The 25,422-nt window shown below is 33.3% G+C and overlaps 1 protein-coding gene across 11 annotated transcripts in view; it reads right to left on the reverse strand.

Annotated features, from left to right (window-relative positions):
- Positions 1–25,422, reverse strand: part of LOC121406995 (WD repeat-containing protein 97-like) — a 90,194-nt gene that overhangs the window by 38,358 nt on the left and 26,414 nt on the right. For 6 of the 11 annotated variants that reach the window (XM_041597870.1, XM_041597873.1, XM_041597878.1 and 3 more), the window contains 9 exons: positions 25,099–25,237; positions 24,071–24,177; positions 21,655–21,805; positions 20,851–20,926; positions 19,327–19,656; positions 12,674–12,715; positions 11,267–11,668; positions 10,627–10,650; positions 1,512–1,541 (listed from right to left, as the gene is read on the reverse strand). In XM_041597870.1, coding sequence (XP_041453804.1) covers positions 1,512–1,541; positions 10,627–10,650; positions 11,267–11,668; positions 12,674–12,715; positions 19,327–19,656; positions 20,851–20,926; positions 21,655–21,805; positions 24,071–24,177; positions 25,099–25,237 — 1,301 coding nt within the window. The remainder of the gene's footprint in view (positions 1–1,511; positions 1,542–10,626; positions 10,651–11,266; positions 11,669–12,673; positions 12,716–19,326; positions 19,657–20,850; positions 20,927–21,654; positions 21,806–24,070; positions 24,178–25,098; positions 25,238–25,422) is intronic. The other 5 variants (XM_041597875.1, XM_041597872.1, XM_041597874.1 and 2 more) reach the window with 4 other exon arrangements.

Here is a 25,422-nt window from a genome sequence, read left to right on the forward strand (position 1 = left end):
ATATATCCCTTATAATATTGAATCATTCATTAAGGGGTGAAAACTTCATACGTAACCATCAAGCTCAAAACATATAATAAGCCGGCCATAATGAATGCTTAGTTTTTATAGTATGGAAATCTGAGATTAAGCTTTTAAATAGTGGTTCTCAATCAGTTGTACACGCTGCACTATTGGTGTGTCAGGTATTGTGAAAGGGTGCATGCAAGCCGTTATGAAAAAAAGTGAGTTTTATAATTTTGTTTTTCCAATTTTCTAATAAAAACTGTGCTGAATTTATGTTGTGTTGTTTACATAAGTAAAAACACTTTTACAATTTAAAATGATTTATAATAAAACATTCTCTTGACATCCACCATGGGACCTAAAGCTAGCCCCTAGAAAGACCCATGCCATGATGCTTTGCCTGCTAAATGCATGGATAGTAGCACACTACAGATGTCCAATAACAAATATGGCATTAAAACAAGAATTATCAAGAACCCCCAGCTTTGAAATTATATACAATTTGTTGAAATTGATCAACTAAGTGTACCTAATTTATTAAAAATAGACACTGAGAGTATCATAGACCAAGGGATATAGAAACAGGGTTTTGATGTTTACAGCTTTAATTCAAGCTGAAGATGTGCAACTCTTTTAATTTCAGATATGAAAAAAAGACAATTTTCTATAACTATTAAATTTTGAAGCCCAAAGAACTATTCAGGCATATTACAGAGAAGATGGCCAAGCTATTAATGTAAGTTTTAATCTGGATGGTCACATATATGCAGAATGCAGAACTAGAACAGTGAATTGTGCAAAACACCACAGTCAAATACAGAGTGCAATATAAAGATGATTCAAGTATCATACATGTACAGTATTTGAGTTTCTCAAACATATTTGTTTTCTTGTTCATTTAAAAGTAAACCATCATTTACAGCTGATTGGTAATATCTGAAGCACAAGGCCATGAGCAATGAAGTGATTCTGATCAATAAATTAATTTCATTCCTCTAAAACTTTCTTTATGTCAACTTTCAAAAAGAAACTGTAAAGTGAATGAAGATTTCAGAATGAGATTATTTTTTTTTCTTCACAGAAAGCACATATGTTAGAGTACTTGCAAAAACGAAGTGTTAATCATTAAAAGGTGACAACAAAACAGTAAACTTAATAACCAAAGACTTTTTTCAAACCATACTATGTCTAATCCCAAACCAACATACGGGTAGGGCTGAGAAGAACTTCATGAAACTGCAATAAATTATTGAAGTTACATGCATTTAATTAGAGTTTTCTTCTGAAATTATTCTATTCATCCATTCATTCTTAATAATACTTATATGATGTATTCAGAAAACTTCAAAATGCTAATCAAATCCCAAATAAAAACATCCAACTTTAGAATGCCTTTGCCTTATGAATGGTGTACATCAAATTAGTAAACAGCATGCACCCATATCAGCAAAAAAAAGTAGGATTAAAATAAAAGTGAACATTTCTTTGATTTGTACACAAAATACCTCTTCCTCTTCTGACCAAATTATGACTCGCTGTTCCATTGAAAGTATGCAAACAAAATTATGGAGAAATATAGAAGAGCAGAGTTACATATTAAGGAGAAAGTCTTACCATTGGTACCAAAGTAATATTATTATTAAACTTTAAATAGGTAGAGTAAATATTTAAAAAATCATATCAGAATTTAAATCATAAGAATTAATTTCTCTTTGCAAACCAAATTAATACAATGTTAGATGTGCAAAGGTAAAGTGCACATTTCAGTTGTTACACCAAACTTAAGTGTTTAAAAATAATAATCACTTCCTCCATTACGATATGCAAAGAAACAGTGTTATGAATAAATATGATGTATTCTTTTCACAATAATAAATGAAGCTATAGCTTGGGAAATAATTACTAGACCATTCTATATGGGAGCTGAATAGGAAATTTAAAATGGCCTTTCATTATTTTCCAAAGGGGAGATGAATACATGTAATTTTTTAGTTGGACAAATAGTGTAAATTGGAACAGATTTTTAATCATAATTATTGTGTGAACTTTAAACAATACATATTTATTTGGGAAAATTGCATGTTTTATATGATCACTTTGACTTTCACAAATGCACAGGTGTGCTTGAAGAAACAGTGGGGCCTGAATGAGCACACAAGAGAATTGGAGGGGCAATTTTTTTTTCTTAAAAAAGCCTGTCCCTCCAAGACTGTATCTGATCATAACTTTATGGCACAACTGGATAGATCACTCTTACATGTATATGAAATTAATTATTGTTAGTATTCAAATATTACACAATTCTGTGCAATTACACTGTATCATTCATTACATGAATAATTTAATATGAACATTATTATTGCGAAGAATGGAGATTTTTAATTATGCTTTGAAATGTGTGACTATAAAAATTGTGAGTGAAATGAAAAATAACTTTAATATTGTAGTAAAATACTTCAAAGGTCAAGTCTACCCCAGAGAAAATGTTGATCTCATTAAATAGAGAAAAAATCAAACTAGCATAATGCTGAAAATTTCATAAAAATCGAATGTAAAATAAGATAGTTATGACATTTTAAAGTTTCACTTATTTTTCACAAAACAGTATTATGTACAACTCAGTGACATGCAAATAAGACAGTTGATGATGTCCCTCATCAATTTGTTTTTTATTGTTTGAATTATACAACATTTCAATTCTTTACATATTTGACAATAAGGATCAACTTGACTGAACTATTTAGTATTAAAACAATGCTAATACCACAGTTCTGGGAGGAATTAATCTTTGTTTCAATTGACAGGGATGAAAAATTCAAATATTTCATATAATGAAATACAAAAGAAAAAGTGGATGACATCATTGGTCTCATTTGCATACCAGCCAGGATGTGCATAAAACTGGTTTGTGAAATTAGGCGAAACTTTAAAATGTCATAACTTTCTTATTTCACATCCGATTTTGATGAATTTTTCAGTGTTATGCTTGCTGGATTTTTCTATTTTTATTTAAATCAACTTTTTGTTGGGGGGGGGGAGACTTGTCCTTTAATTAGAGGGAGAGCACTACATATCCTAAGACAAGAGAAGAAGCACTCCAAAAAAACTAATCTAAATTGAAATTAAAAAGACATTGTGGACAGGAGATAGGACACAATGGTTCGATTTCTAATTTGCATTTCTGAGAGAGGAGGGGTGTTTCACAAAGGGTTATAAAGTGTGACTTACAGTAGAAATTGAATTTATAGCTGCATGCACTAATGTGTAGTGATCAATTATGTTAAATACTGTATGCAAGTTGTCAATCATGACTCCAAGTCACACATAATTTGTTGTAAAACAACCCCCCCCCCCCCCCCCCCCCGATCTCTTAATTCAATTTCTCACAAAGCAATCACATAGAACAAAGTGACAATTTAGAGCCATGAATTTTGTACAAACTTAAAACACATAGAATGCAGCTGCTGATGCTTGGAATTATGGATTAAAAAAAATCAAATCAAACATACTTTCCATCCATATATACTCCAGAAATCAAAGTAATCTTCACTCCTTTCAACTTGGGTTTTTCCAAACCTGGGTTTGGATTTGAAAGCTGTTTTAGAGCGATAGATTCGCTCTTTAATTGATGGGCTCTATGTGGCAAAGAATATTGGAAGAACTTCAGATAAGACCAAAGAAGATTAATGTCAGGATACCTGTCTCTTGATGCATTAAATGCATGAGGTATATTAGGAAGGCATCAACTATTTGTTAACAGAGAATAAAACCACTGGAACAAGTAAGTAGGCATCCGTGAAATCAGATAAATCAGGGAATAAGATTAAAGTGAGAAAAATTTAAAAAGAAAAAAACTTGCAATCATATCTTTCTTTGATTTTTTTTTCTTTCATAGTATGTATAATTCAACTGGTGTCAATAATAAAGAAGAAGAGGTTTGTGAAAAGGTATCAACTAAATAGGAGTGCTACAGATAGGGAAAAGAAATTAATTTGCCACAAACACAGGCTTATACAAGCTTGATTGGTAGTACACTTGTATTGTAATACTATAAATGGTAAGTCATACATAAATTATTTACATATTGAGGGGCTCTTTAAGCTTAAGGTCATTATGCATCACACTAATTCATTAAAGAAAAATTGTAGTTTTTATCATCTATTAAAAACAAAGATAGGTGCATCAATCGTGTAGTGTAAGTATTCAGGTGGGTGTTTCATAATGCTGTTTGTAAAGTTATGATCAACTTTATTCACAATTGAAATATGCAGATACATGTAGGTGCCAAGTCAGAGCTCTTCATGTACATAGAGATATATTATTTAGCACAAGAAAGGATCACAAGTTGTGTGCAGTCATTTGTAACTTACAAAATGATCTACGAAACACCCATTGGGTTGTATCATAATGAATAGAATATTAACATAACATCAAATCATACTTGTGCATGTTCAAATGTGCACTTATATCATTTCGTAGAACAATTGATCCAAATTTGAAAAAACCAAACAGAAACATCTTTCCTACTTTTCAATGGTGATCTATGTCTTTGTGCTGTATCACACAATTACAAATGTAAGCAAGTAAAGGCCGCCGCATACCTTACGACTGTTCGCAATCCGAGTTTGGAACAAATCACATTTTGCTCATTTTCTGAAAATGTGAATGGAACATATCATTTTATTTGAGGTTAATATTAATTGAAAGAATACTAATATAACCATTTTGAAAGATTGCAAGCCTTTATTTTGGAGTAAAGGCCAAAACAGTTTCAAATCGTAGCCAATCGTTTGACTGCTATGACGTCATTACGACTAGATATTAAGTTTGCTTTTATTAAAAGAAGAATGATAGCATAGTCATAGATTTGAACATAGGTATTAGTATGATGATTTAGAACATTACACAGTAAGATATTTCAAGTCTCATAATTAGCATCAAATTCTACTACATTTTATTCTGAAATCGGGTCTCAGACCAATCGTAAGGTGTGCGGTCGCCTTAATACACATACAATGCATCCTAGAAAGAAACAGAAAACCAAGAATTATCTATGATTTATCTTATTCAAAGAATGTTAGACAGATGAACTATCAATTTGAAGATAGGATACAAACAAGTCATATGGCAGCCGGTACATGGATTTCAAAAAGAAAAACAATGATTGCATACCATAGCAAAAGACTTTATGTATGACTGATAATCAACAAGAGTGTTGAAAAAACAAAAATTTACCATTTACTAAACTTACTATATTAGTTTGTATTCCTTAATCATTTTCTTTGAGGTATCATGTTAAAAAAAAGTTGATATAAAAGACATGTGACTTTCTTCAGATACTGTCCGCAAAATAAATTTTGTTTTTGTCAATACTCACTCATGCAAGAATGAGTAAACAACTAAATTATATCAGATGAAAAAACGAGACTCTAATCTTAACAATAACATTATCATGTCAACTGTCTATTATTCATATTGGTGATTAAGTTACGTGAAAGCATTGATATTTCTCATAGTCTGGTCTGTTAGCGTCAAAAATGCCCTACTTGTGGACACGGTGGACAAAAGCATGATTTTTTCTCCAGACCTTTGTTTATGTATAAGAATTAAGAATGGGGTATGCTCCAAAAAATCTGGCTGCAGGAACAGTGAAAAAATGGGTGAAAATGTCAGAATTTATGAGTTCAGATTTGTCTGATATATAGACTAGCGCTAGTGCAAAACTCAATAGCAGTGCATTATTTTACATTGAATTAGTTCTTGAATTCAGACCCTTTTTGAACAGATCTTCTGTTTGTCCTCGCATCTCAATGCACCAAATATCTGAATGAAGATGCTAACCAAGCCGAAGGGTGACGGTGGAGGGGGTTGAATGCTGGTGTGTGTGTACATATTTTGGTCTTGGGGTAAAGGTGTGCAAAACACATTTTTTGCATGTGTTGGAAATTGTGTTGCCATGGTAACAGTGTATTATTGCAAAAATAAGGTAAAAATCTTGCAGTTAGAACCACTTCCTCTGTTTTTAACCGATTCTCATGAAATTTGGCACACACATTGGTCTTGAGGTGAAGATGTCTAAGACACACTTTTGTGTGTCTTTCAGAAATCTTGTTGCCATGGTAACAACATATTATCTGGTGAAAATTGGGAAAAACCTTACAATTCAAACTGTTTCATCAGTTTTCAATCAATTCTAATGAAATTTGGCACACACATTGGTATTGAAGTAAAGATGTACAAGGCAATTTTTGTGTGTGTTTCCAAAATTGTGTTGCCATGGGAACAACATATTATATGGCAAAATTTAGGTAAAAACCTTGCAATTTGAACTACTTCATCAGTTTTTTTTTTTTTTGTTTTGAACCAATTCTCATGAAGTAATTATGGCTCACACATTGGCCTTGAGGTAAAGATGTGCAAGAACCTTTTGTCAGAGAGTGCATTGCCTTGGTAACCACATTTAGCCAAAAATATGGGGAAAACTCATTGTGGATCAGTCTACTTCTCAGTTTTCAGCCTGTGCTCATAAAAGTTGACACAAATATTCATTTTGGGTAAAGATTCATATTCAGTATTAAAAGGGAATCAAGCCTTGGTCATAATGTTGTGTGCATGGAAAAGGAGAAAAATAAGAATGGTGAAAGTTTTACAGAAATCGGACAAGCGGAATATAGTTATGGTTGCTTTAAAACATGTACATGTATATCTATGTAAATTATTCTATTATGTAAACTTTCCCATAAGACTAGTAGTTATCAGGATTTTTGGTTTTCTCCTAAATCCCTATTCCATTGCGGCCGTAATATGAACCGGTAGTATGTTTTATGTCCTCATGAAAGAAAGATATAATTTGAAGTAAAACTTTTGAAAAAATAAATTTTAGCTAATTAATTATTCCAGTACATGGAAGAGTGGTCCTTGCCTTCTTAAATTACTGTGACATCACATATGTGGTCAATTTGAAGTCTTCATGGGTATAGTGATTACCAATGTTTATAACTTTAATATGTTCACAACTTTGTTATGGTTTGTCCGATATTGTTCAAACTTTGACCTATAAACTTGTCTGATTTTTCATTTTCCTCTAAAAACAAGTGTTTATTTGGGTTTGATTCCCCTTTATAACGTCATAATAGCGCAGGGTATTAATCACCTTCAATAATATTTATAGGCTTTTTTTGGGGGGGGGCGGAGAAGGTCCTTAAACTGACAACATAAAAATATAGAAGGTTAAAGGCCATGACCATGAGGAACTTAAACAGTCTTAAAAAAAACACCCCTTACATTTTTTATTTGGGGGGTGGGGCTTTAGAAAATTGCCACATAAAGATTAAAATGAAATTATAACGACTAAGGACTTAACCCCCCCCCAAAAAAAAAAAAGGGGGAAAATCCTTTACACTTCAGCATATTGATTTAAAGCCTCAAACATTCTGCTTTGAAAAAAAAGTGTCCGGTGTCCAATTAATCAATGTTTTATTTGAAGCATGAAGCAGGGGCTGTCACAGAAATATACTGAAAAAATTGAATGAAAGAAAATATAAGGCTAAAGTCTATTGTGCACATAGGTATATTTTTGATATGGTATGTTACTGAGTCATGGATTTGCAAGTGAATTTCTAAAACAAGTGCAGATGTTTTTGTATGTATTTATATTTCTATAATAATTAGTTGCATGATGAAAGGTACACTTTAAAATATGTCAGAAAAAATATACTTTTATTTTTTACCAAACAATTACTTAGAGAGAGACAGCAGACAGGAAACAGAAGCAGATGGCATGGTGAAGCTCAAAATCAAGAGTGATGTGAAAGTTAAAAAGAAAGAGTAGGAACGGAATATGAATATGAATAAAAGACTGAGTAGGAGAATATAAATAAACAATGGTTAATTGGGTACTGTAAACAATTTTTTTACCAAATCAGAATGCATTAAGCTTCAAATAAATGGTCTGAAGTGCAAAGGACTCTTCTTACCTTTGAAGGGGGGGGGGGGCATTTTCTGCTAAAAAGTATTATCAGCCCCCTATTTTTTCGGGGGGGGGGGGGGTTAAGTTCCTAGTCATAACCCTTTAACTGTAATTTTAATGAGGTCATTTTCTAAAGACCCCACCCCCCAAAAAAAGAGTAATGTCTAGCTTTAAAAATGCATTGACCCCTGAGGGACAAAGGTGTAGACTGGTTTGAGCATGGGGAAGTAGAACTAAAAGTGGTATGGGGAGGGGTGCACATCTTGGGGAGGTGGAACTAAGGTTTGGAAAATCAGCTGTTGAAAGTAGAAGGGGTACACATTTTGTTTTGCTTGCCAGTGTTGGAACTCCTCTGCTTCAGCGGAAGGTTTCATATTCACCCAGTGTACCTCCAGCCTATATGCCCTTAAGGGGATGCGTTTTTTAAGAGTGTTTTATCATTTTTATGTTTCTAATGGCCACTGCCTTTAACCTTCTTTGTCAGATTTAAAGGACTAATCCTGCCCCTTCCCCCCCCCCCCAACCCAGAAATATTAATGAAGGTGATTAATATCCCCACATTTTAATGCAGAGAAGACATTTAGAATTCAATATGAATCTTTACCCTAAGATGAATATTTCTTCCAATTTTTATGAGCACTGACTAAAAACAGGGGAGGAAGTTTGATCCACAATAAATTTTCCTACATTTCTGGCTATCATATGTGGCTACCCTGGGGCCCGTTCCATAAAACTTTTTACCTGAGAAAACTCTGGTAAAAACTGAAAACTAAGGTTAGTCTGATTTATGCCATTGACTTTAACACAGGGCAAAAACTCTGGTAAAAGCAACCAGAGTTTTCTCAGGTAAACAGTTGTATGCAACGGGCCCCTGGTAATGCACTCTCTGACAAATGCAAAAAAAAGGTTCTTGCACATCTTTACCACAAGGCCAATGTGTGAGCCAAATTTCACGAGAATTGGTTCAAAACTGATGAAGTAGTTCAAATTGCAAGTTTTTTACCTAAATTTTGCCATATGATATTTTGTTACCATGACAACACAGTTTCTGAAACACACAAAAAGTGCCTAGTACATCTTTACTTCAATACCAATGTGTGTGCCAAATTTCATTAGAATTGATTGAAAACTGATGAAGCAGTTTGAATTGTAAGATTTTTTCCCAATTTTCACCATATATGTTGTTACCATGGCAACAAGATTTCTGAAAGACACACAAAAGTGTGTCTTAGACATCTTCACCTCAAGACCAATGTGTGTGCCAAATTTCATGAGAATCGGTTAAAAACAGAGGAAGTGGTTCTAACTGCAAGATTTTTACCTATTTTTGCAATAATACACTGTTACCATGGCAACACAATTTCCAACACATGCAAAAAATGTGTCTTGCACACCTTTACCCCAAGACCAAAATATGTACACACACCAACATTCAACCCCTCCACCGTCACCCTTCGGCTTGGTTAGCATCTTCATTCAGATATTTGGTGCATTGAGATGCGAGGACAAACAGAAGATCTGTTCAAAAAGGGTCTGAATTCAAGAACTAATTCAATGTAAAATAATGCACTGCTATTGAGTTTTGCACTAGCGCTAGTCTATATACCAGACAAATCTGAACTCATAAATTCTGACATTTTCACCCATTTTTTCACTGTTCCTGCAGCCAGATTTTTTGGAGCATACCCCATTCTTAATTCTTATACATAAACAAAGGTCTGGAGAAAAAATCACGCTTTTGTCCACCGTGTCCACATAATTCCGCTAACTGACCAGATTATCAGTTTCATTTTTCTCTGGGACTGCTGTACAGGCTGTTTCTGTGGCATATGTAGCAGTACATATTGTAGTTTCTATAAAGAGATGGCATGTAAAATCATCTCACAAATACATGTTTGATGTGATCTAACATGCCTAAAGATTTAAGAAATTTGCTAAAATTCTTTTCTGTTCAAGATTAAAGTTTGACATTAAAGGATAAAAGTCAGATATAAGTATGTAATCTATGAATAGATTAATGATGATTTTGAATGGAATTAGTAATGTGTGGGTATAATAGCAGGATGATTTGTTGGTTAAATAATTTAATATTCATGAAAAGAATACATTGTTATTTGTGAATTAACTCCTCTCTTGACTGACAAATCAGGTTTTCTTGAACAATGTTGTATTGAAACATGAGCAAACAATGAATAAAATAAATGGTATAGTATTGGAACAAACTATATTTAAAAACAAAAATTCAGGGGTCGTTTCATCAACGATTTTGTCTGACAAGTTCTCAGATCTGACAACTTTAATTGATTTTGATTGGCTGAGAACTGTTACTATGAGACCTGTCAGATTAAAACAGACTTTCTGAAATAAAACATTTAACAAGCACTTTCATACAACTCTCCCAGGTGTACTGCATGCAATAAACGCAAAAATGTCAAGTTGGGAGAAAATGTAAGAAGTACTTTATCACAGACACAATGACATAAAATTATTTGAAAATTTTTTTTTATTCTATTTGCTATTGGGTTAAATAGGAAACATGATTATATGTGTGTATGTGTGAATCACTCAGTGCATGCAAGTACATGTATACAGATGAAAAAGTAATAGGTTAAATATTGTGGAAGGTGCTTCATATGGAATGAAATGTTCACCTCTGTTTCTGTTTCAGCAAGAAACTGCAAGGAAATAAAACAACAACATTTAGTTTCAAAACAGAAGTGAAGACAGAGAAACAATATTACCATCACTGATGCCTGGAACGTACATGTATATAATACAGGCATTTCAACACACAACCCAGATATTTAGGGAAGAAAATTCACATTAATTAGTGGCAATTCTTTCATAAGGATGCCACATCAAGTCTAAAAAAATTTCTTCCCCATTAATTGCATTTACACACATCAAGATTAAGATCACACCTGTAACTCTCAAATTGCAGTTTTGTTGAATCATACCAATCTATTTTTCAACTATTAAGCCCAAGCAAACTAAATAATTCATGTTATGTATCAAAACTCAAACATATTTCAATGGTACGGTAAATAAAACAAACACACACAATAGTTGCACACTGCCTTGCACAAAACCAGGGGATCTTTGTAGAAAGACTAACTCTACACAACAAGATTTTCAACCAATCAAAACTGCACATTCCGAACTTGTGCTTGATATTTTGACTTGCATTTACACACAACTCTTTCTGTAACAGGCTCTGGGATTCATATCTTGGTCAGCTGAGAAGATGAAACAATGCACTAACTCTAAATAATACCTCCACACAATGATTACCTGTTTATGAGCAGCAACCTGAGCAAGCTGATCTTCATCAAGTTGAGGGGGGCGATACCTATCCTCCATAACTTTAGCCGTCTCTTCAGGGGGCCAAATGAGCCTCACAAGAACAGAGTTAGGAATGAAACCTCTTGGATGGATTGGTAGAGGAGGAATATCCAACTCTTCCTCCTCCTCCTCCTCTTCTTCTTCTTCTCTTGTGTCCATTTTCTCTTCTTTGTCATCTTCTTTCTCCTGTTCGTCATCTGCTTGATTACCATCAGTTTCCATTCTCTCCTCCTCTTCATCCTCCTCAGTTCCTAACTTTGACATCATTGTTCCTTCATCTCTCTTCCCTTCCATCTTGATTTTATCTTCGTCATCTTCACTTTCTGTTTTGATCGGTATCCTCTTATCCACCTGAACAAAAATAAGAATAAAGCTATCATGACAAATCAAGTACTCCTATCATTAATAACAATAGATAAGATTTATAATGCACTAAATCCACTCTGCAGAGTGCACAAGGCAAAATGAAGAAAAAAAAGAGAGAGAGAAAAAAGTATACATACGCAATGATAAAGGAGTAATTGACAACTAAAATATAAAGCACTGTATAGCATTGAATCAATGTGGCAATAACAGTGCATTCTTAGATAACCAGGGAAAGATCATTGCAGAATACAGGGCCAGCCTTAGCAAAAGCCTGCGTCCCATGCATTTGTAGTTTTGGGTATAACTAGGGAACATTCACAAATCAAGAACAAAGAATGGTATACAAAAGGAAAATATATTCATTGAAATTTTATGAACTGATTAATTCCACTGTTTAAAATATATAATTTAAAGAATATCCAAGACACCTGAGAAATGGATTTATTATAATCACAAAGGGCTGCTTGGCATCAACACAGGAAGCAATAAAAATACAATTTTTACCAAACAAATAAATCAAGGAAAACATTGCAACCCCTGCTTGAAACACAACTATTAATGGATTTATGTATGTGCCAAGACTAGTTCCATCTCCTTTGAAAAAAATGAAAGATATCTTGCATACAAGATGATGATCAACCTCAATCTAACCAGTCCCCCCCCCCCCCCTCTCTCTCTGAAAAAAAAGGAAAATGCAGCATGCAACAATAGAAGACAAACAACAAAATATATTTCTAAAAAGCAAAATAAACAATACCCAACCCAGAAAAAGACCAAAAAAAAACACCCACAAACAAATAGAATACATAGATTGTGTTTGAAATCTGATATAAAGTGAAAGTGAAACATTTGTAGAATGGAATCCAAATCTGCCAAAAGAGGACACACTTAAACCACACTTAAACATAACTGGGTCCTACATGTAAAAGTGCACATTACATTTGTAACATAGTGAACTTGCTTGCTCAATCAGTCTTTAAACCTACTTACTTCACAGGAACAGATCATGCTTTCAATTGAAAGCTCAAAATCCTTTGTGATTAAAAGGCAAGAATAAGAATTGGTTTGAGAATGTCATTGGCTGAGTAAAATAATCACTTCCATTTAAAAACACAAAACCAAACTCTACTTATCTAATCAATAGGGGACAAATTCTTTTAATTTTACAGACAAAAGTTTGCAATTAGCCTATAAGGTTATTAATATAACTTTAATGAAATCTTAATTTTGGGTTTGACATGCATGAATTTGGAACTGATGGGGGTTGCAGAGTTGGTTTCAAAAGTTTCATGAGACTTGAAAGAATCAAGTCATGATAAGACATGACAGAATCTTTTCTAACGATGGTAAAGGAAATAGCAAAATAATTGTTTAATGATATGGAGGACTATTCATAAATGTTACTACAAAAATATTTACAATTATTTAAGTAGACAAGTGGAGCGCCTCTGGGCTCTGGCAGTCTCGCCTGCATTACGTGATTCAATACAGCAGCAGTGCTGACTTTGAAAATAACTGTAAAATAATTATTCACAAAAAACACCATTCATACAATAATATACTACTACGATCATTGACCCTAAATGACATTTGACCTTTATCAAGTAACCTAAGACTTGTGCAAGATGAGCAATGATACTGGATTACCCCTATGTCCATATTTCATTAACTATATCCATAAACTTTCAACAAACACCCCAACATGGCCAAAGTGACCAGTAAACCTCATTGTTTTAAGGGGGCCGGGTACATCTTTGGGGCCATCTTTATACTTAATAACACGTGGTACTGAGTTTGGGATGAATGCAAATTTATTTTGTGATCGAAGATCTTTCACTTTCATCATTAGCCTCTTGTGTTCGTTTCTTGTATCTGTGTGAACATCATCGCTTATTCCAACACGTGACCCCTGAATTTCAACTGCTTTGAGTTTGCCGCTTTCTTTTAAGATTGCCACTCTATCTGTATATCGGAGCAGTTTAACGTGCATTGGGCGTGGCCGACTCGGTCTCTCGCTTCGCTGATCTCTGGCGCTGGCGGGGGTTCGATGGGCACGTTCTATCTCAACATCATTGATATGCAAATACTGCCTGAAGAAGTCACGTGCAAATGCTATGCAATTGCTCGGTGCGCCTTCTACCCCTTCAGGAATCCCATGTAGGATCACATTGTTTTGCTTGCTACGGTTGACCAGATCTACTACGTCTCGTCTCAGCTTATTAACATATTCATAACTCGCTTTTGTTGCTTGAATGTTTTGGATTTCTTCCTTCATTTCCCTCATTTCATTTTCCATAAACTCTGTCGCATTTTCCACATCCTGAATCCTTGTATCCATCCTCTCAAACTTAGTTTCAATTCTGCTCATTCTCTCTGATATGGTATTTATATCAGTTTTGATCTCATCAAGCACAGACACCTTCTCAAGAATGTTACGTAACATCGTATCTGTATCGACGTTCGTACTTGCAGTACGTACCTTTTCCCGGGGCGTGGCAGTCGTGTCAGAATTGTTCGCTTTTCCCGATTCGACGTCACATTTTTCCTCAGAAGTTGCTTGTCGTTGTCTCTTAAGTCTTTCACTTTTACCCATCTTCAGTAATTTTATGACTCACGATGCAGAAAATAAACTTTTGGCCGAAAAATCAAAGTTAAAAACGGAGCTCAATAAAAAAACCTGCTACTTAGCTAGACATCAAGGGCGCCCTGAGGTTGGTCGATCTTGATAACGGAAATGTTAAAACGGTCTGATAAAGTGTTTTGAGAAATAAAGAGTGCGACTATGTCTCCTTTTTTACATCATACGAATGTCTGTGCCGACAACTTTTTTTTTTTTTACTGCCAGGAGCTCCCGTCCCTGCACTCCTTTTTTTGTTTTTCGATCATGATATGCAGACCTAAAGCGGTCGACCCTCCGACCTCTTTTTTACCCTTATTTTTTATGTGTCTGGTACGGGTAGTCCGGTTTTTATGTTTTTGTTTGTTTGCCTATAAATCTAGGCCTAAAAGTAATTCACAATCTATTTTACTTTTCATGTTTGTATTTGTGAAGATATCTCAATACTTAATTATACGGTTGTTATCAACACATAATAACCTATCATTATTATGAACGATTTTATAGATATAAAAATTTGTTCCCTGAATGTAAGGGGATTGAGAAATGATTTTAAGAGAAGGTGCATTTTTAACTGGATCAGGACTCTAGACTTTCATCTAATACTATTACAAGAAACCCACTCGACAACGAGATCAGAACGAAGATGGAAACACGAATGGGGATATAAAATATTATTTAATCACGGAACATCCGAAAGTGCCGGAGTGTGCATTCTCTTCAAACCATCTGCTTCATTTGACGTTGTAAACACTGTTAAAGACGACCACGGAAGAATACTACTTACCATATTAAAAATAAATGAGATGATGTTAACAGTTGGAAACATATACGGTCCAAACAATGACGACAGTTCTTTTTTCGAAGACTTACATACTCTGATATTTGAACACTGTGAAGAACCATATATGTTAGCAGGAGATTTTAACACGGTTTTGGAACCCACAAAAGATAAATTCCCCAAAGCTTTCCAAAACCATCCAAGATGTAAAAAGGCAATAATGGAAATAATTGATGATTTTGATTTACTGGACGTTTGGCGTCATACTCATCTACCAGACAAAAAATATACATGGATGTCAAAAGATATGAGATTCAGAAGTAGAATCGATTATTTCCTCATTTCTCAAACCTTATTGTCTTCTGTTGTAACAAGTGACATTACCTATGGTTATAAATCAGATCATTCGTTGGTATCACTAGTCCTAATAAAATCAATTACTAAAAGGGGGCCAGGTTTCTGGAAATTGAATACCTCTCTTCTAGCTGATACTGAAACTGTCGAGAAAATTAAAAAAGAAATCGTTTCAATTTTGAATGAAAATGATAATCTTCACCCCTTACAACGCTGGGAATTTTTGAAGTACAAAATAAAACAGAAGATAATACAAATCTCAAAACAAAAGAAAAGGGAAGACCAGGAGAAAATGAAAAGTTTAGAAAAAGAAATCAATTATTTAAATGATACCATTCAAAGTTGTGTGGATAATGAATTAGCAAACAAATTAGAAGAGAAAAAAAGAGAATTTGAAATATTACATGAAGGTGTTGTACGTGGGGCAATCGTGCGATCGAAAGTGAGATGGATCGCAGAGGGAGAGAAAAATACCAAATACTTTGCAAACTTAGAAAAAAGAAATTACCAACAGAAATGTATCTTTCGGCTCCAAACAGATACAGGAATTATATTTAATTCAAAAAATATTCTTGAAGAAGAAAGAACCTTTTATGCTAATTTGTATTCATCTCAAGAGAACATTCCGAATAGGAATATATCAATGAACAACTTAAATATACCAACTGTAAATGAGAGTGACATAAATATGTTGGGATCAACGATAACAGAGAAGGAATGTTATGATTCGATCATGTCTTTTGCAAATGATAAGTCACCAGGAAGTGACGGGTTGCCAATTGAGTTTTACAAGACTTTTTGGAATGAAATAAATCCTTTACTATGCTTAGTTTTTAATGAAAGTTTTGAAAAAAATATATTACCTCATTCAATGAGGAGAAGTATTATTACACTGTTGCCTAAAAAAGGGAAAAATTTACTTTCACTCAAAAATTGGCGTCCAATCTCTTTATTAAATAGTGATTATAAGATTCTCGCAAAAATAATTTCTTTCCGAATAAAAAAAGTGATATCACCTCTCATAAATCACGATCAATGTGGTTTTCTCAAAGGACGTTATATTGGCGAAAATATAAGACTTTTTATTGATATTCAAAATTATTGCAAAAAGCATAATGTTGGTGGTCTTGCACTCTGTATTGACTTTGAAAAAGCGTTCGATACAGTTGAGTGGTCTTTTATATACAAAACTTTAAGAAGGTTCGGTTTCAGTGAAAAATTTGTTCGTTGGGTTCAACTTCTTTATGTTGATATCGAAGGATGTGTAATAAATAATGGCTACTCCTCCAATGTTTTTGAAATACACCGCGGAGTAAGACAAGGTTGCCCGCTCTCGCCATATCTTTTTATTTTAGTGGTTGAAATTTTAGGTTGTTTAGTTCGAGAAAATCAAGAAATCCGTGGTTTAAAAATATATGATTATACTGAAATAAAAATAAGTCAATACGCAGACGATACAACCATTTACCTTGAACCCAACGAACAAAACTTAAGAAAATGCATATCTGTATTAAATACTTTTAAAGAAATGTCTGGATTGAAAGTAAATGTTGAAAAGTGTAATGTTATTCAACTTGGAAATTGTACGATGTATTTATGCCAAGATATTCCTTTTCAATGGCCTGTAGATTATTTTTCTTATTTAGGCATAAAAATCCCATTGAGCGATAAACATACTTTTTTTGATTTAAACTTTAAACCAAAACTGGATGAGATCAAATCTCTGTTAAACATTTGGAATGGTAGATCTCTTACATTGTATGGAAAGATAGTAGTAATAAAAACGTTAGTCATTCCAAAACTAATATATCTTTTAAGCATTATTTCAGACCCACCATCGACCTTCTTTATCGAAATGCAACAGCTATTATTTAGTTTTTTGTGGAGTAAGAAAGGTGACAAAATTAAGCGTTCTCTTTTATACAATGACTACAAAGATGGTGGTCTAAAAATGTTACATTTGTCATGTTTTAATCAAGCACTTAAAGTATCATGGGTCAAAAGATTTTTAGATGATAACAATGGGAAATGGAAGTGTTTTTTTAAAGAATCTGTTCGTTTTATTGGTGAGAGCAAATTTACGATTTGGAATATTAGCAAAAATCATATATTATTCAATCCATGTACCGAAACTTTTTGGAATGATGTATTGAGTTCATGGTCATATTACAGATACTATAATCCTGTTAAGTTTAAGGAAATACTGTCACAACCTCTGTGGTTCAATTCACACATTTTAGTCGATGGAAAACCTCTTTATATTCAAAGATGGTCCGAATCTTCTTTAAACACTATTTACGATTTTTTAACAGAAGATGGACTTTTTAAATCTTTTGAGGTAATAGTTGAAAACTACGGTTACACATCCATCATGATGTATAATTCATTATTATCTGCCATACCAAATGAATGGAAAAGAGTTATCAGAAACAAATACATAAAACAGAATACACCTTTTGAACCACACGACGATCGATTACGTAATTTCCTTAAACATAAAAAAGTTTCTAAGCTATGTTACTCTCATTTTATAAATAATTATACTATGGACGTGTCAGAGACAGATCAATGTTACAGATGGGAAAACGACCTTTCACTGCAATTATCAAACAATGAAATTTGGGATTCTCGTTTTACCCTGATATACAAATCGTCAATAGATAACAAACTAAGAAATTTCCAATTTAAATTTATACACAGAAAAGTGTCGACAAATCGTTATTTACATAAAATCGGAATTATTAATCAAGACATATGTGATTTTTGTAATGAACAAAATCAAACATTGATGCATCTGTTTTTTGAATGCCAATTTGTTTCGAACTTTTGGAACGATTTGTGTACTTGGTTGACTTTAAAAAATATCCGTTCTTATAAGTTATCTAATTTAGAAATTTGTTTTGGAACGTTGAAAAAAGAACATTTTTATTTGGTCAATACAATTATACTATACGGCAAATATTTCATTTTTTCATGTAAATATAGTAAAACAATTCCTCTTTTTAAGTCATTTTTATGCAGTCTAACACAGTTAGAAAAAACAGAACGCTTCATTTCTTTTAAACATAATCGTTCAGAGTTTCACAGGAAAAAGTGGATTATAATTACTCTGAAAGAATAAAGGGTATAGATCTATTTTTTGTTGTTTTGAATTAGATCTGTTGTATATGTTACTTCAACCTAGCATGATGTTTATCTATATGAATGTACAGAATTTGTATCTTTTTTGAGATATGTTTGTTAAAATGTGAATTACAAATAAAACTCACAAAAAAAAAAAAAAAAAAGTGACCAGTAAATGACCTTTGACCTTGGTCATGTGACCTGAAACTCACTTGATTATTCTTATGACAAAGTTTTATGAACTCCATAAACTCAAAGTTACAAATACCCCCAACATGGCCAAATTTCATTGACCCTGAATGACATTTTACCTTGGTCATGTGACCTGAAACTCGGGCAGGATGTTTAGTAATGCTTCATTGCCCTTATGTGTATGTAAGTTTCATGAACTAGGTCCATATACTTTCTAAGTTATGATGACATATCAAAAACTTAACCTTAGGTTAAGACTTCAATATTAATTCCCCCAACATGTCTATGTTCATTGACCCTAAATGACCTATGACCTTGGTCATGTGACCTGAAATCAAGGCTAAGTTTTATTTGATTACCCTTATGTGCAAGTTTCATAAACTAGGTCCCTATACTCTCTTAAGTTATGCTGTTATTTCAAAACCTTAACCTTAGGTTGATATTGATGTTGTCGCCGCCATCAGAAAAGCGGAGCATATTGTCTTACTCTGTTATGCAGGCGAGAAAAATACTATGGGGAGGTAAATGCAATTTTTTTATAATGGTTCTATAAATGATTGCACCTGAGATACATACAAGAATGGGCTTGAGTTGTCCAGGTTTCCTATGTGGCCATCTAGCTAGAGATGGGTCTGGGAAGAATCCAACTGGTTCTTTTTCTGGCATCCATTTCCTTTCTGGGTCATAGTCTACTATAGGTCTAGTCAAATCCCAATCATCATAGTCTGGAATATCTGGTCTTTGAGATTCCAGATGAACCTGATCCCAGTAGCTACGAAAGCCTTCATTCTTGACCCTAGTAGAAGCTGATGTTCCTTTCTTGATAGCATTGGTCTTAGTGAACTCAAATTCACCATCTCGAAGCTTACGCAGCTCTTCCTCTCTTGCGGCAAGTTTGGCATACGCCTAACAATGAAAATAATATTACAATATTTGTTTAAAGTCCATACCTGCCAACCTGGACAACCAAGAAATAGTTATAGATTACTAAGCAATTTAAAAAAATATGAATATAAATATTGACTGATGGGGTGTTTATAAAAAAAATTCTTTGGGCCACCTAAAAGATCTATATTTCCCCCCTTGATCATATTTTCCCTCAGCACTGCGCTTCTGGAAAATAAAACCTCTCGGGAAATTATAAATCCGGCGGTCCAAAGAATGTTTATATTGAAAAATAATAAGATTAATGAATTATATACACTTTGTTCTTGTGCAATTAAAGCTGAATTTACTATTGACGTAAACTATGATACAAATGAAATTTGTATTGATCATAGAATTATAGTGGTAAGAGTGGATCGATGAATATGTATATTTTAGGCATCATGTCATATTTTTAACCGCATATTTTAGCAGAAATCCTGCTATAAGGGTTCATTGCAGCTTTCTTGCAGTCCCCATTATTTTATATATAATGAAATGTACTAATAGGTTGAGAAAAGCCACTTTCGTAGACTTTTGACAAGGTGCTGTAACAGGTTTGGTTGTATTGTACTTGGGGGATTTCCCATGTATTGTACTGCAAAATAAATTGCTTGAATTTTCTGAGCATACATGTATACATAATGAAGAAAATCGCATAATTGATTTTTTTGTCTTGCAGACTGAAATATTATCATTATTTTGGGCAAACAAAGATATTACATAACAAAATTTTAAGAAAAACATGGGCTTAAAGTCACAAAGGAGTTTCATTCAGCTTCAAGAAAAATACAATAATGAATGTTCACTATTATCAAATGCACAGAATTCACATCTGATACCTAGGTTACAACATGAATAAGTTTACTATTTTCAATTAATGAATCCACTGTTTGTGATAATTAACCTATTTTGCTCATTAATTATTCAATATCCTTCCTAGTGACAGGCATATATTTAGCACCCTGTGATGAAAGCTACATTCATTATTAGGCGGTTCCTCATTATATGCACTAAATTTAGTGTTATCAAAGCATGAAATCTGCATTTCAAAACCTCCTTTGTGAATTCGGGGCAAAGGTTTTACAATGTATAATAAAAAGAAGAAAACTGCAATGGCAAAAACAAGCCTTCTGCGATCTTTCATAAATACTTTAATTCAAATCCTTTTCTTACCTCTTCCTTCTCCTCCTTCTCCTTTGTAATCTGTTCAGTTTCTTCTTCTGTTAGAGTGTCCACAAAGCGATCAAATCTGGTAAAAATACCCAAACAACCCAGAAAATTTATAAATCTATGATTTATGAAGAACATCTTTTGTGATTCTGTAGATTATTCAGTTATATGTTACATGTTTTTGGTTTGTTTGAATAAGTTGTATTTAATTATTTATTTGTAAATCCAATGTAATTTCTTTGCACAAACAGCACTTTGAAACGTTTGTGTAAAGCACTTTAAATCTCAGTATTATATTATGATCATTTACTAGGTATAGACATTATGACTGAATATGCCACAAAAGCTTCCAAAGGTTCCCAGGTAGAAAATGTAACATTGTTCAGGTTTCATAGTATACCATCGGTTTTCCGTTGGCATGTAAATGAGTATAAATAAATTCTCCTGAAGATAGAGAAAATAAACATGGGTAATGATGACTTAGAGTGGTCCTTTTCATGACCAAGCACATGCTCAAGATAAATACATGGTGTAACAATGCCAACCCCTTAAAAATAAATGCAGCATTTCAAGGGATGGAAAGAGATCTGAGGTGTAAACGATGCTAAGAAAAAATCTTTTTCATAAAATCTGCAGTACTGTTAATTAAAATAAGATAAATATTATTAAACAGGAGCACAGAACCATACCATGAAAGAGACAAAGAATAGAATAGTACATACATGTAAACAATCATGAAAAAACATGGTAGAAGAAAGGGGTAGATGAAATGCAATTTTGATTGTTGAGAAAAAGAATGACTGTTACCTGAAGAGAGATGAGTGAGCTGCTTTAAGTCTCTTATGACTCAGTGGTGTGAGTGCTCTGATACCTTCAAGTTCATACTCCAATGGTTGCTCCGTCGGTACGTCAGGAAATACCATAGATACCATCTTACGAAGGTATGCCTTTGGCATGTCTGTCATCAACAATAACATTATTTACCAAAACTCAGTTTTATGACATGATCATTCATGTTACTAGTGGGTGTTTCATAAAGCATTAATACAAGACTATAACATGTTCTTAGGTTTTAAGTCAGCTATAATTCTAACACAAGAAAGGTTTACCAGTTGTCTGTAAAGTCATTATGAAAGGCCTGTCTGATCTTTATAAAAATGTGTAACTATCTATTCAAATTTTATTATGTAAAATATAAATTCATTCAATAAATTGATCTGAGGATGCTGTATGTATAGGTCACTTCTATCTCAGAAATCTAATTTACTTCACATGGATGCTGCTTCACAAAATACATTTTTTTGCAAGGTTAAAGTCTGTCTAAAGCCTTGGTAAAGGGTCAGTATGAATTGAGTATGAGTTAACAATTCAACATTACAAAATTCATTGAATGTGTTCATCAGCCAGTAGAATTCAAATAACGCATCTATCAACCTCTCTCTGTAATGTTTTATTTTCATTTAAAATACCCCATTGAGCACTTACTTTATAGATTTAGTATTTGGATATTTATACTGACAAAGATTATATCCTGAAAATTTCAGCACTTTTTCTGCTAAAGTAGGGGCTTTAAATATACACATATATATTATTTTGATCGGAACTAGATCAAAATAAATTTTTATGTAAAATCTATATAAGTTTATTCAATAAAATATATTCTTGGCTTAAATCCTTGCATCAAAACCATTTTAGGGCACACATTCATACTATCTATTAAAGGACAAGCCCACCCCAACAGAAAGTTGATTTAAATAAAAAAAGAAAAATCCAACAAGCATAACACTAATAATTCAATAACAAGTGGAATGCCTCTGGCCGTCTCACCTGCATCACGCAGTTCAATATAGCAGCAGTGCTTACTTTGAAAACTACTCTAACTCGCACAAGATGTTCAGTGATACATGGTTACTCTTATGTCCATTGTTTATGAAGTAGACCAATACACTTACAGAGATAGGATGGTAATTCAACAAATACCCCCAATGTGTCCAAAATTCATTGACCTCACATGACCTTTGACCTTGATCATGTGACCTGAAACTTGCACAGGATATTCAGTGATACTTGATTACTCTTCTGTCCAAGTTTCAAAAGTCAGATCAATAAACTTGCAAAGTTATGATGGTAATTCAACAAATACCCCCATTCGGCCAAAGTTCATTGACCCTAAATGACCTTTGACCTTGATCATGTGACCTGAAACTTGCACAGGTTGGTCAGTGATACTTGATTACTATTATGTCCAAGTTTCATGAATCAGATCAAAAATTTTTTAAAGTTTTGATTGTAATTCAACAGATACCCCCAAATCGGCCAAAGTTCATTGACCCTAAATGACCATTGACCTGGTCATGTGACATGAAACTCATGCAGGATGTTTGGTGATACATGATTGACCATGTGTCCAAGTTTAATGAAAAAGGTCCATATATTTTCTAAGTTATGATGACATTTCAAAAACTTAACCTCAGGTTAAAATTTGATGTTGACGCCGCCGCCGTCGGAAAAGCGGCGCCTATAGTCTCACTCTGCTATGCAGGTGAGACAAAAAATTGATGTAAAATAAGAAAGATATGACATTTTAAAGTTTTGCTGAATTTCACAAAAATAGTTATATGTTATAATAGTCACATCCTGGTCGGTATGCAAATTAAATAAGAAATAATACAATATCCTCCTCATTATTAATTCCTCCCTGAACATGTGGGACTTGCATTGTATCTGGTTCAGTCAAGTTGGTCCTTATTGTCAAATATGTAACAAATGAAATCTTGTATAATTCAAACAACAAAAAACAAAAGAAATCGTGAGTGAAGGACATCATCAACTGTCTCATTTAAATGTCAATGAATTGTGCATATCATTATTTTATGAAAAATAATAAAAAAATTTCAATTTTTTTTACATTCGATTTTGATGAAATTTTCAGTGTTATGCTAGTATGATTTTTCTCTATTTATCCAAAACAACATTTTTCTGGGGTGGACTTGACTTTTAATGAGGTGAGATAGTGATATGCACTTCGGGGGAAATAACTAAAACTAAAGATAAGCTTCATATAGCATTCCCAATGTTTTCCTCTACAAACAATGTTTCATATTCTAAAGGATAGTTGGGAGGGCCTTCAATTTAAAATGTACTCTGGAAATAAACATTGTTGGTATCAAGATCTAATTAAACAAGGAAGAAATTTGAAAGAGAAAAGGTAAAATCAACTTACAACTCTCATGACTGATGCGATGAATATGATTTCCAATACCAACCAATAGATCACCTCGTTGACTACAGAAATCAACACCATATGGCTCTGCATTCAGCTTGATACATCTAAAACATAGAAAACAAACAAAATTCATGGAGTTATAGAAGAACACAATAAATTCATGGAAGTTAACAGAAAACACTTTTTTCAAGACAAAAAATAAACTACCACTACAGTGTAAATCGAGAAGAACAAGCAAAAACCAATTTAAAAAAATGCTTGAAGGAGTTAAAAAAAAAATCTGCTTTTCACCCTGTTGGCAGTGTCTAACATGTGTTTGCCAAGCTTTATCAGCATGAAAACTTTTGTCAGATTTTCACTACATACAATTGCTTGATCATATCGTGTGTACAGTGTACAAATCACCAAAGAACACAGAAATAGCATGTTAGAAAACAGATAACTGGGGTCTCTTACTAAGATAACACTCTGAATGAATTATAAGGCTCTTCAAATTAATACATTTTACAATGCATTCATAGAGACAATTCACAAAGATTAATAAACAAAATTCTCACACACATAAATCTGTGCATTGCTGCTTATATGCTTTGTGTTCTAGTCCCATTAAACATTTACCTCCAAAATGAAAATTATATACAAGTACACATGAATAAAAGGAAATAATCAGTTTTCACAATAAAAGCGTACTTACAAAATTAATTTCACAAAAGACTACATGTATACGAATCATCAATGAGCAAGATGGTAAAAGAATGATAATAATTACAGGCCCTTTTTTTATAGCACCATCTCTCAGTAAATATGCTATTCCGATGCATCCTATTATTATTACCCCAGCTTTAGATTGAGCTGCTGTTTCCAGTGCTGTGTTCATTCAAGGAATTTATCATGCCGAGTACACCACAAGGTACCATCATCCCAATGCAAGAATTATTATTCAACTGCAAAGCACGCACAGTTTTCTAAGTGTTCAGTGATGTTCCACAGGAATTTACAATGAAAGGAAAAGATGTGATACATACCTAATAAGCCGATTATAATCATCCCATATTTTGATAGTACCATCAATGCTTGTTGAAGCAAATACTTTCATACGTGGATTGCAAGCCAAGCCGGTGATATTATCAATATGGTCCTCATCAGGACTATGATCATTACGACCTGAAAACAGAATAATAATTATGATTATAATAATAAAATTCAGTTCCTTCATGCAAATTTCATAGTCTCTACAATTGTGAAAGGTTTGTTTATTTTTTAGTAAGGCTAATAATCTGCTTCTTTACATATTTTGATAAACACAGATTTGAATCTATTGAAGTCTTTTGATATCATGGGAGGTGTGG

Source organism: Lytechinus variegatus, chromosome 2, assembly GCF_018143015.1.
Source record: "Lytechinus variegatus isolate NC3 chromosome 2, Lvar_3.0, whole genome shotgun sequence".
Taxonomy (NCBI): domain Eukaryota; kingdom Metazoa; phylum Echinodermata; class Echinoidea; order Temnopleuroida; family Toxopneustidae; genus Lytechinus; species Lytechinus variegatus.